The sequence below is a fragment of the Vidua chalybeata genome, chromosome 8 (genome assembly GCF_026979565.1).
Source record: "Vidua chalybeata isolate OUT-0048 chromosome 8, bVidCha1 merged haplotype, whole genome shotgun sequence".
Classification (NCBI taxonomy): Eukaryota; Metazoa; Chordata; class Aves; order Passeriformes; family Viduidae; genus Vidua; species Vidua chalybeata.
The window spans coordinates 33,318,775-33,330,827 of NC_071537.1; the positions used below are offsets into that span (position 1 = coordinate 33,318,775).

The window sequence follows — 12,053 nt, forward strand, 5'->3', positions numbered from 1 at the left end:
AGACGGGAGGAAGGAGCGAAAGAGCTGGCGGCGGCAGGAGCGATGGTGAGCGGCGGCTGCGGGGCCGGTGCGGTGTCCCAGAGCGGTGTCCCGGCGCGGCCTGTGAGGCAGCGAGGCCCGGGCCTCGAACGGCGGGGGCTGGGCGCGGGCTGGGGGGTCGCGGACGCGCCTCAGGGGGTGCCTGGCCGAGGGTGGGTGCGAGGTCAGGCCCTCCTTTCAGCCCCCAGCCGAGGCCCGTGCCCTTCCCCCTAAACGTAAACGTGTGTTTTTATTCACACACTGCTTTCCTCGTTCGCCGCAGTTACCTGGTTTCGGGGCAGAGAGGATCAGAAATGGTGTTTTCGCCCCTGTCTGGTTAATTTCACTTGGGTGGGGCACAACGATGTTTTCCTTGTGATTTTGGTGGAGGTGCTGATCTGGCTGAGAGAAGTCGCGTTTGCTGATTGATTGTTGTTTTTTTTTTTTAGAGACACGGTTTGCTAATTGGCTGTTATTTTTTTTAGCTGGGAGCAAACTTCGGGATTGCTTGGAATACAGCTGGCCCTAGCCCGCATTGGCACGGCATGAATCTTGCAATTCCTCAAACCTGGAAGGGGCAGTAGTGGGGTGTTTTTGGGTTTTTTTTTTTTTTTTTTTGGTTTCGTTGGGTGTTTTCCCCCTGTCATCAAGGGAAATGGAGATCACATCTGCTGAGTGATAAATGAAAGAGCGTTATCTTTGTCCCACTCCTTTGTCCCGCTTGGCTGTTGCATTCCCAAGCTCCCAAGTGCTGCTGCTCCTTCCAGCTTTGGCGTGGGACAGCACCAAGAGCCCGCACAGCTTGTGTTGGGGCTGCTTTCAGCTGCCAAAATTTGGCACTGGCTAAGTCCTTGGCTGGTTGAGCAGGGGGCGGTCCAGACTGGCCTGGGGCTGCTGGGGCCGTGCTGTGCGGTCAGGCTGTTCTCACCTCAGCCCCTTCTGTGCCAGAGCTTTGCGGAGGAAATTGCTGCTCATTGCACCTGAAAGACCTGCCCAGGTCTGCTCTTTTATTCACTAGGTTAGACAGTAGCTATTGCACAGGATCCCTGGCTACTGGAAAGCTTAGGAAGTCGGCTTTGTACTCGCGGAATGAGGCTTTCCTATGGAGAAACACTGACACACGGCATTTTCCCTAAGCTGTGGTTTCACTCTGGCATCCTTCCTGTGACCTCAGCAAAAGGCAGTGCGAAGCACTGGAGATTTTCTTACCTAGACGGGGTAAAATCTTTATTTTTCCGTGTTCTGCTCATGTCCACCCTACTCGGAGTTCCCCACCCTCTTCTTACCCTGAGAAGTTGCATCTGAGTCGCTGAGCAGGGGAGGGTTTGCTGAGGTGTTGCCTCATTTCCTGCCTGGGGTTTCTCCAGCAGTGCTTGGTGGTGTGGAGATAAAAAATCCCAGCATTTATTGAGTGTGGTGTGCCTGGTGTGGCAGCAATCACAGCATTGCTGTGGCTCCTGTGCTCAAAGGGGTTCCGTGGAGCCCCTTTCTGAGTGAGGATTTCGGGGTTCTGCTTGTCTCTTTTTCCAAATACACAACTTTGCCAATAAAAAGACGTCTCCATCTGATCTTCTCCTGCACCAGCTGCTTCCACCACAGAGCTGCTGAGAAGGACTTGGGGGTGCTGTGGGTGGCAGCTGGTCCTGCCCTGGGCTGAGCCCCAGCAGGGGAGGGGGGGATTCTGCCCCTGCTCAGGTGAGACCCCACCTGCAGAGCTGCCTCCAGCCTGGGGGACCCAGCACAGGCGGGACCTGGAGCTGCTGGAAGGAGTCGGGAGGAGGCAACGGGGTCATTAAAGGGATGGAGTAGCTCTGCTGGGAGAGATGGGATTGTTCAGCCTGGGGAAGAGAGGCTTTGGGGTGACCTCATTGTGGCCTTCCAGTGACAAGATGGGTGGAGAGAGACTCTCTACGAGAGACAGGGGGGAATGGCTCCACACTGACAGCATGTTAGGTTTAGGTTAGGTATGAGGAAATAGCTTCTCCCTGTGAGGGTGGTGGGAGCCTGGCACAGGGAACCCAGAGAAGCTGTGGCTGCTCCATCCCTGGCAGTGTCCCAGGCCAGGCTGGAGGGGCTTGGAGCCACCTGGGATAGTGGAAGGTGTCCCTGCCCATGGCAGGGGGTGGAATGAGATAACTTCAAGGTCTCTCCCAAACCAAATGGGTGTGTGATCCTACATTTCTATTGCTCCTATTCTTTGCATCCCAGGCAGTGAAAGTAATTTCTTTTCAAGTACTACCAGGCCTAGTACATTGTTTAGTCCTGCCTTTAAGCATGATCTGAGATTTAGGATTCTACCAACTGATGTAGCAGCAGGTGTCCTGGTCTATTTGCTGCGGTGATTGTGATACAGTTTTCTGTATTAGGAAAAATTTATATTTCCTAGAAATCTGCGTGTAGAAGTCACTCAGAATCCTTTGTGTTCTTTTACCTTTGCCTCTCTTTGCTCATCAAGATTTATCCATGCCGTATCAGGAAGGGCATGTGACTAGATATTGCAGGGGTTGAAGGGTTGTGCGCGTCGGTGTTGATAAGATAATTTTTGAGGATTCTGCCCTATGGTCAGACTTGCCCTAGAGCAGGGCCCGTAATGTAGAACAGCAGCATTCAGTTTGTGCTGATACTGGGGGCTTTGTCTGAGGCTTGCATAACCCTGCTGGGAAGCTGTGCCAGGGCTCCGTGCTGCCTTTGTTCACGGATGCCTGCTCCCAGAACAATTGCCATGCTGGGGTCTGCTTCCAGACTGCTCCTGCCAAGACTTCGTGTCTCAGTGCTGCAGGTACCTCTTGGTGGCACCCAGGTGCTCCCAAATATTTCAAAGGAATACCCATTTTATTCTCTGGAGGGTATGGAAGGATCTGAGGCGTGGAGGAATAAAATATGTCCAGAGGAGCCCCAGCATGCAGGGAGCTGGGCACTTCTTTTACCCTAATTATCGTGGGTGTCAGCAGAGGATGTTTCCTTGCACATTCCTGGAGCTGGTGACCCACAGAGATCCATGATGAGCACACCATTGGGTGAATCCTGCCTCTTGTGAGGTCTGTGTTGCCTGGAGCGTGCCTAGATGTGTGCAGAACCTTCTCTAAATTGGTTTGCCTAAGTGAGCAACGTGAACACGACACCTTGTGTGTATTTTGGGTTAAGCTAAATTTGAACTTGATTTTTTGGAGTCCTCTGGGCTCCTGTAAAATAGTACTTTTTCTGAGCTGCCAGTCAGTCTTTTCCCATTTTGTTTTGGTAGTTTTACATTCCGTCTCTGCAGTGGAAGCTAGAATGCTGCTGTACTTACTCTGACTTGCTGCCTTGTTTGTTTTTGTGCCCAGGCTATAATTAGCCATTGTTTAGCCACTCCTCTTGAGCTCTTAGGGCCGGTGGTATGGTATGTATACATTCATTTTGCAGACACTCTACGTGGCAAACCTCCCCTCCCCAACTGCTGTCATTCTAGGAAAAGAAAAAGGTTTCAGTGTGGCAGTGGTGGAAACAAATGCAGTGCAGGCGAAACTGGTGTGCTGGGGAGCTGTGGTAGGATGAGTGTGGCCTGAACGTGCTTTTAATTTCACTTACTTCAACCCTGTGAAGAACGCCAATCACTTGTTTTTAGAATTTTAAAAGTTTAATAATAATAAAATGGTTATAAAAATAGTAATACAATTACAGTAATAAAAATTTAGAGTTAGGACAATTACAAGACAATAAAAAGCAAAGAATTACGGACGTCCGGATGTTTTTGGACACTGAGCTTCCCAAAATCTGCCTTGTGAACAAAGGAATAGCCCTTAAAAGCCATAGCCTGTTGCATATTCATGTATCTCATACATGATGCAGAAATTCCTTGCAAATTAAAAATTTTTCTGGTTTTTGTCAGCTTCTTCCCCTTAATCCTGGTGGTTCCATCAAGACAGAGTGAAGGTGGAAGAATGTTTGTCTTTTCTGATAAGGAGGCTGCAACTCTTTGTGTCCTGTGGCTGTTAGCTCTGTGCGAAGAGTTTCTTGATTATCTTATCCCTTTTCTTGAGCTAGTAAAAAATATCTTGCATCACATAGTTTCTATTTTAACATTATATTTTAACCTGAAACTATATTTAACACACCACTCAAGAGAATTAATACAGCATAACTTTCTAACATTACGCATATAATATTAATTTTAATATTTGCGAAAAGCCAATCATAAAATATGCGTTTTTCACAACCCATACATCCCAAAGTTGAGGATTTTTCATTTCTGAGCGATCATGCATCCGGTGTCGCTCTGTCTGCCCACGTCCTTTGGTCCGGCTGGGCAGCACGTGGTCCAGACCTCAGGCTGTAATTAGGAGCTGACTAACAAATATTCCCTGCCTGGTGCTTATGCAAAGGTATTTGTCAGGCTGGGGCTGGCAGGGAGGGCGGGAGGAGCAGAGTCATTACTGGGGTGCAAACCAAAACACCACAGGCACAGGCAGCAGCAGCACTCTGAGGAGGCTGGGCTGGTGTTGCTCAATCCCATTGCGGGCTCTCTGGTGGCAGCTGGGCAGGCTGGTGGCTCTGAGTCCAGTCTCAGGCTGGTTACTCTGGTCAGATTTGTGGCCAGAGCACGTGCAGGCAATGAAGTGTCAGCAGAGGCAGGGCTAATTGAAACCTTCCTTCCACTTAGGAGCAGGATAAATAAGCGAGGCTGCCGTGTCCGTGCTGGCTTGGTGCGGTTTGTTTTCAGTCAGGAAGCTTCTCCTGGGAAGAACTTGTCGTGTTGGAGCAGAGGCCTTAATTACAGTGGCAGCACCGGTAATCCGAGCTGTTGGAGCCATGTCCCTTGGCCTGGATTTACTGTGTGACAGCCACCTCCTGCCTCAGCTCTGGGAATGTGAGGAAGCTGATGGCAGACACAGATGTTCAGGTTAGGGTGTGTGGAGAAGTGTAGTAATTACATATCCTCTGAACAGAGAGAGACATAGTTCTCTCAGGATTTTAGAAGCTGTGAGGAAACTTGGAGAAAGAATTCAAACAATTGTTAGCTCTCTTTCTGTAACCGTTGTTTATAGATATAGTTCTCCAGAGTATAGTGTTCATAGTTCACCAGTAATGTGATAGAAGATTCCTAAAGGCCAGTCAGGTCTTAAGTCCACCATTGTTTCTATAAGAACTGTAAATTTCTAATAATAAAATGTCTTTTCATGCCTTCTGATGATAGAGTCTCTATATCACCTTTACTTGTCCCTGATACACCTTCGGTGATGGAGAAGTGGTCAGAGGGTCCCTAGTTTGGGAATATGTGTGGATTCAGGTGAAAGCTGAGGGTGTGGTATAAACTGACAGAGAGTAGGCTTAGATTGGATATTAGGAAGAAGTTCTTCCCTGAGAGGGTGGAGACGCAGGGTGCCCAGAGAAGCTGCGGCTGCCCTTGGATCCCTGGAAGTGTCCAAGGCCGGGTTGGATGGGGCTTGGAGCCCCCTGGGATAGTGGAAGGTGTCCCTGGATCCCTGGAAGTGTCCAAGGCCAGGCTGGATGGGGCTTGGAGCCCCCTGGGATAGTGGAAGGTGTCCCTGGATCCCTGGAAGTGTCCAAGGCCGGGTTGGATGGGGCTTGGAGACCCCTGGGATAGTGGAAGGTGTCCCTGGATCCCTGGAAGTGTCCGAGGCCAGGCTGGATGGGGCTTGGAGCCCCCTGGGATAGTGGAAGGTGTCCCTGGAAGTGTCCAAGGCCAGGCTGGATGGGGCTTGGAGCCCCTTGGGATAGTGGAAGGTGTCCCTGGATCCCTGGAAGTGTCCGAGGCCAGGCTGGATGGGGCTTGGAGCCCCCTGGGATAGTGGAAGGTGTCCCTGGAAGTGTCCAAGGCCAGGCTGGATGGGGCTTGGAGCCCCTTGGGATAGTGGAAGGTGTCCCTGCCCATGGCAGGAGTTTGGAACAAGATGGTCTTTAAGGTCTTTTCCGGCCTAAGCCTTTCTGTGATTCTTTGATCTTAGCCCTTCCTCCTGGCACAGTCAGCCTCATGGTATTGCTTAACATAAGCTTGCCTTTACAAGCTGCTTCGATTCTGTGGCCCCATTTGAAACCCACTTTAAACGTTCTTTTGGAGGAAGGGAGGTTCAGCTGGTCAAATCTTTCTTCCCATTTTTCCCACAGGTAAACTCAGACAGTGTTTCAATTTGCACAGAAACAGAAGGCACTTGTAAAGAAAGTCTGAGGTTCTCCAGTTTATTGCCGTTCTGTTTATTTTTTTTATATTTTTTTTAAGCTTTTTTTCATCCTAAAACTCGCAGCTGAGGAAATGCTGTTCTGGCAAAAATGCAAAATGTGCTCTCATTAGCTTTGGCATTCCTCCCCCCTCCCTTTTCTGTCATCTGGGACAGAAGAGCATTACTGCAGATAATTTGTGCTCTTTTGTAGTGGCATAAGTGCTATCCCTGGAACCAGCTCAGCTAGCTAATGACTCTTAGAAATAAAGTACTAAGGATGTATTCCTAATCTGTGCAGCTAAAAATTCAATATGTAAACTGCTTAGGTAGCTGAGTGCATTAATATCAGTACAAATGAGCACTGCATGATAGCAATTAGTATTTTATCTGATACCTGTGTCTGTCTACTGCTCTGAGAATTAAAAACAAACCTTTCAGTGGAGATTTTTTTTCCTCCCTGCTTTTAGTGTGCTCATAAGTCAGGTTTTTAAATTGCTTCTGAAATAATCCTGTGGCCTGTGAAGTTTTTGTGTGGGGAAGGTTCTCTTACAGAAATAAAAGCAGCTTTTCTACTCTCTTCTAATGGGAAGGGAAACCTTTATTTTTTTATGCCTTCACAAATAAGCAGTTTATTGTCTTACATGAAATTCTGTCCTGTAGACAGGTTTAAAATCAGGTCAGCCTGCTGTCTTTAGCCCAGCTGGAGAAACAGGAAGAGTTTTTTCACTCTGAGCAGCACCTCCAGAGCTGCAGGACAAGGGATTCTGATGGCTGGGCTACCCAGAGGCTGTTTGTTCCCCCTGTAAAATGAGCAAGTGGTATGGGACTGCAATCGTAGAGAATTCCAGAATGGTTTGGGTTGGAAGGGACCTTAAAGATCATCCAATTCCAGCCACCTTCCACTCGACCAGGTTGCTCTGAGCCCAGTCCAGCCTGGGCTTGGACCCCTTCCAGGGATCCAGGGGCAGCCTCACCAGCCCACAGGGAAGGATTCCTTCCCGACATCCCATCCAACCCTGCCCTCTGTCAGTGGGATGCCACACGCCCTTGTCCTGTCATTCTGCTCATGTAAAAAGTCACTCTGTCTCTTTTTTTACAAGCTCCCTTTTAACCCAGCGTGTTCCTGGGTGTAGTAAAAACATTCGAGTGCCACCTTCTGAATGCCCTCTTGTTTCTGTGGGATTAAGTGAATAATTCAGAAAGTAAAGGTCTCTCATGTCTTGCTGGATACTTTCAGGGAAAGGAGCATTTGGGAAAAACTGAGCCAGGGAGCTGAGAAATTGTAATTCACTTCTAACTCATCTTCCATGCCAGTTTTCACTGGGTTTTTAAATCCCAGTTTTTATTATCCTCCTAAATGGATCAACCTCATCCTTCAAACTCATCTAAGTATGAAATGAGTGAAGAAGGAAAGTGAGAATGAAATACAGAGAAAACTTTACCTGGTCAAACCGTAACACTTGTGGATTGATTTCAGATTGAGTTTTTTTAAAGCAAGAAAGGAGAATAAATTCTTCAGTGTCTTACGAACATAGTGAAAATCTTCTCTCATTTGTTCAAAATTTGGATATGCCATTGAGTTCCTGTATGTCAGCTCTCAGGGGTTTCAGTGACAACAAAGTGTGCAGGCAGCTGGCATCTTCTGTCCAGAGCTTTCTCCAAGAGTGAAGTCAATCTCTTGCCAGATTTATTTATTTTGGCTTGGCCATTGACTGGAGTGACTTCTATCAAGAAGGTCATGTTCCATTTTGATTCAGGGCTTACACTGTCCTCCATCTTCAGGGAAAAAAAAAAAAAAAAAAAGAAAAAGCACAGCCACTTTATATTTGACGCTGCAGCATTTTCTTGCCATGAGTTGAGAGCAGCTATTGAGCCAGCAGCCCATTAGTGGCTCCATTTCCATCCTTTAAGTGCAGTTCCAAACCAGAATGATATCCTGGCATCTCATCCGAGGTAAAGAACTAAAGTCATTGTTGCTGCTTAAACGCTCATTTCCAGGGGTTTGCCAGTGAAGGTTGTGCAAACTCACTGAAACTTAAGTAGCACCTGTGGTTAGCTGGAAAAGGTGGCTCTTCCCTCAAATTCCGGGGTTAAATCGGCTTTGTGGTGAGCGGCTTGGAGGATGGGGCGTTCATTAGCTGGGACATCGCCTAATTGCAGCGGTTTGTGTGGCCGCCTTGTTTTGGAGGCTGAAGTGGCTCTGATGTATTTTTAAATTGCCCTTTGCCAAGTGAATGGGTGCTAATTTGCCTTCTCAGAGCTCAGTGCTGCCTGCTTTTGCCAAATTCAGTCCCTGTCCCTTCAGCCTGTGCTGGGACATGGGTGAAAACCCTTCTCTGTTCAGGGTAAACGCTGGAATTTATGCATTAATTCTGCTGGAATTTGTGTTTGGGTTGCTTAAATACTTTCCAACTCTGCCGTGTTATATGCATTTTACTGCTTTTCCAAAGTAGTGATTATTCATTAGTGCTGCTTTTTGGTAAGGAAACCTGCCTTCCTCCTTTGGTTATTAGGAAAAAGTTGGCTGTTTTTTTAGACTGTTAGTAGCCTCTCCAGTTGTATTGGAATGACACGTTACACCCTTAAAAAAAGTTAATTAAATGCTACTCCTGTTGTTGGCTTGACCCAGAAGTGAGACCTGTGAAGGGTCCTGAGAAGGGAAGTTTTAGCAGTTTTTAATTTAGTGCTTTGTTGAAAAACTGCTCTATTCTCACCCCAAGTCCAACACCACAGGAATCAAGAATTTATTCCTTCCAATTTGTTTAGTTACAAATTTGTTTAGTTACAAATCTTTTGTAACTGAAGTACTTTCCCTGTTGTTTGCTTGAAAAGCCCCCTGTACTTTCCCTGTTGCTTGGAGGGTGAAGCTCTCAAGTGCTGGAGATCTCCCCAGTTAAATTGGACTGGTCAAAAGGGAAGAGGGATTTGGGAGGGGGCTCTGTTCTTGCTTATTCTTCTTATCCCTAGAAACCTTTTGCCAGAGGATTGGATGGAAGATCCCTGTTCAGGGGGAAATGTCCTTTCTCTCCTGTGCACATCCAGTTTTCCTCACCCTCTTCTGAGCTCTTGAAGAGCATCTGGTTTGAAGCTATTGATTAGGAACTTGGGCTGTGTCCCGACAGTAATTCCTGCTTTGACATTGTAATTGTGCTTGCATCACCATTTTCGGGGGGTTATTTTGGCGGCAGCAGTGTTTTCCTCTCCCATCCCCCCTTGGTGTGTAACAAGCTAATTAGATCTTTAAATTAAGGACTTGCTGAGTGCTTCCATCTTCATTGAAAATCCAGCCCGAGGTACTTAATAGACCTGTTTTGGTGGTACCTTCACTCACCACCTGAGAATTCCTTGGAAAAAAATTAACACAGTTCCTTCTCTTGGGCACTGGTGGTGGTTCTTGGGCCTGTGCAGAGAACCTTACATTACTCATCTGCTCTCGGTGCTTCTCTCTCAGTATTTGAAGTCTCTAAAGGTGTGTGTTTTTATCTGTGACTCTTGAGTGGCAGTGAATAAAAACTATCTCCTACATCTCCTTTTTATGTCACAGATCCTTCAGTGAGGTCCACAGTGCACAGATGGCCTGAGACAGCTCAGATACCAAAATCCTCTGATTCCTAACAGAGTGGGACCCTTGCCTCTTCCTTTGCCATCTTCATCTCAGATCTCACATGGACAGACTGCTTGACATTATATATGTTCTCTAAATTTGTACTACAGTGATCCAAAATACAATTTCCAAAAAATGAAACCCTCGTGAACGAAATTTCAATTTTCAAAAATAAACAGCTAAAAACACACTTGCTTAAAATTATTTCTAGAAAGAACTAAACTGTGTATCTAGGATCCATAGCACTGATTTAGAAAGTTTAGTTCATCTACCACTCAAAAAATGGCTGGAATAATTTGATTTCTTTGAAAGGCAATTAGAATATTTCTTTACTTGAAGAAAAAGAAGATGCCCAGTTTAGTTGAAATGTATCTCTAGGACACACACTTCTAGAACTCAAACTAATTTTTGTAGGAATTAAGGAAAGCATGGGGTCTGCATACCAGAAAGCACCTTTTTAATCAACAGTTGGCTTTTTGATGCCCTACTTGTTTTCATTTGTGCTTTCCTCAATATCCTCCTGGTTTTCCTTTGCACAGGATGCCATTACTCCCTACAAGGAAATCCTGCAGATGTACTGGGAGAAAGTGACGGGCTTTGTGAACGCCCGCTGTGATGGACTGGAGCCCTGGCAGCTCATTGGGTTGACTTTTTCCTCCACTCTTGCAAGTGTGTGGCTGCATGGCTTCCTCTGCCAGCCTGAGAGTAAGTATTCGACATGGGGGGGGGTTTGTTACCTTTACCTGAGCTGTTCCTGGGCAGTGGAAGGAAGGAGGGTGGAACAAGGCCAAACACTTGTTAAAACAGACTTGCTGCTGTCACCTAATATTGACCAAATTCTTCTGAATTAAGGTCAAGGCCTGTCTGGTAAATGAAGCTCCCCTGTTCTGTCAGAGGGTGCATGGAATGTGCTTCTGTCTCCTTCCCTCCCTTCTTCCTTTGGCTAAACCATGTGCTTGTCATAATACTCTGTTCTTGCCCAAAGCCTGGGGAGATTTATGGAGAGCTGGGTTCCTGTGAACTTAGTCACTGCTGCACAGTGTCTGGATAACCCTTGGTTGTTTCCCTTCCTGCTGGGGGAGGAGATGTGGTCTTGATTCCATGCTGGGGGCACATTTCATCCTCAAAATGTTCAAGATATAATTGCATGTGATAGCGTGAGGAAATTTTCTTCTTGTAATTTTTTAAAATATATTTCCGGAGTATCTTCCTGTTTTGAGTGGTTTCTGGTACTGGCAGCTTTTCAGTGGAGCTGAGTTCTGCAGAACCTGCAGTTTTCTCTGGTCGTGTGATGGCCTGAGGTCATCACACGACCTCAGTACCTCTGCAGTGCCCTCAGCCAGCTCCTGGTGCTCCCAGGCAGGGAAGGAAGTATGGCACAGAGGGAAAGGCTGAGCTGCAGTCTGCCCCATGGCCCCTGGACAGAGGTGGGACAGCAGCTGTAGTGTTCATCCTGGCTTCTCCCATCGCTGTGCAGTGAACAGGCTTGGTGGTATCCACCTGCTCCCAGTGCTGAAGAGCTTCAGAGAAGCCAGAGGAGGTACAGAAGCATCCACTGAGGTCACTGCCATGCCCTCAGAGGTGCATTTCAGTTCCCACAGGCCCTGGGGTTACACTCTGGTGGCAGCTTGTTAAAAATAGCCAAGTTTTTAACTTGATTTCTCCTTCTGTGTCTGTTTCTGAAGCAGCCCTTTCTCTTTGTAGGCATGGGGGCAGCTGAACAGTGTAAGGAACAAATTGCTATGAAACTTCTGTTCAGGACAGTCATCTTCCTAGCTAGTATCTGTACTGTTGCCCAATGTATTTTGTTTAAGTATGGACTAGCTCTTAGGAGATTGTCAGAATTTTTCAGGAGTTGGCAGTCTTTTCTTGCTGTGAAAATGATTGATGAAACAGTGTGCACGCTGAGATGTGCAACAGAAATGTTATTAGCAGGGCACTAACAAGTATTTACTGCAGGATGTGCCAATTGGTGTCCTTGGCAGCTTTTGAAATTGTATATATGAAGTGAAATATATATGAAGTGTAGATAAAATTGCAAAGTCTTAAATTGGTTGGTTTTTAAACTTTATTTAGTTATTTTTTTGGCTTGTCCTGTAACTGCTGCTGTGTAGGTAGGACTGGGAAGGTATTTTTGGTGGCTGTAAAGCATCTGTGTCATCCAGATTTCATTCCTGCCTTTAGAGCTACCCGAGGAGTTTTCCAGTGCTTGTCATCAGTGGCTTCTCTCATTTGAGTCTTTGTGCTGTGGTGGAATTTCTGCTCCTCCCTCC

At 46.9% G+C, this 12,053-nt stretch overlaps 1 protein-coding gene across 1 annotated transcript in view; it reads left to right on the forward strand.

The window, feature by feature from the left end:
• The window catches only part of SGPL1 (sphingosine-1-phosphate lyase 1), a 31,722-nt gene continuing 19,669 nt past the window's right edge, over window positions 1-12,053 (forward strand). Inside the window, exons 1-2 of the mRNA XM_053949223.1 lie at window positions 1-45; window positions 10,320-10,485. Of these exons, the coding sequence (XP_053805198.1) occupies window positions 43-45; window positions 10,320-10,485 (169 nt within the window). The 5' untranslated portion in view covers window positions 1-42. The remainder of the gene's footprint in view (window positions 46-10,319; window positions 10,486-12,053) is intronic.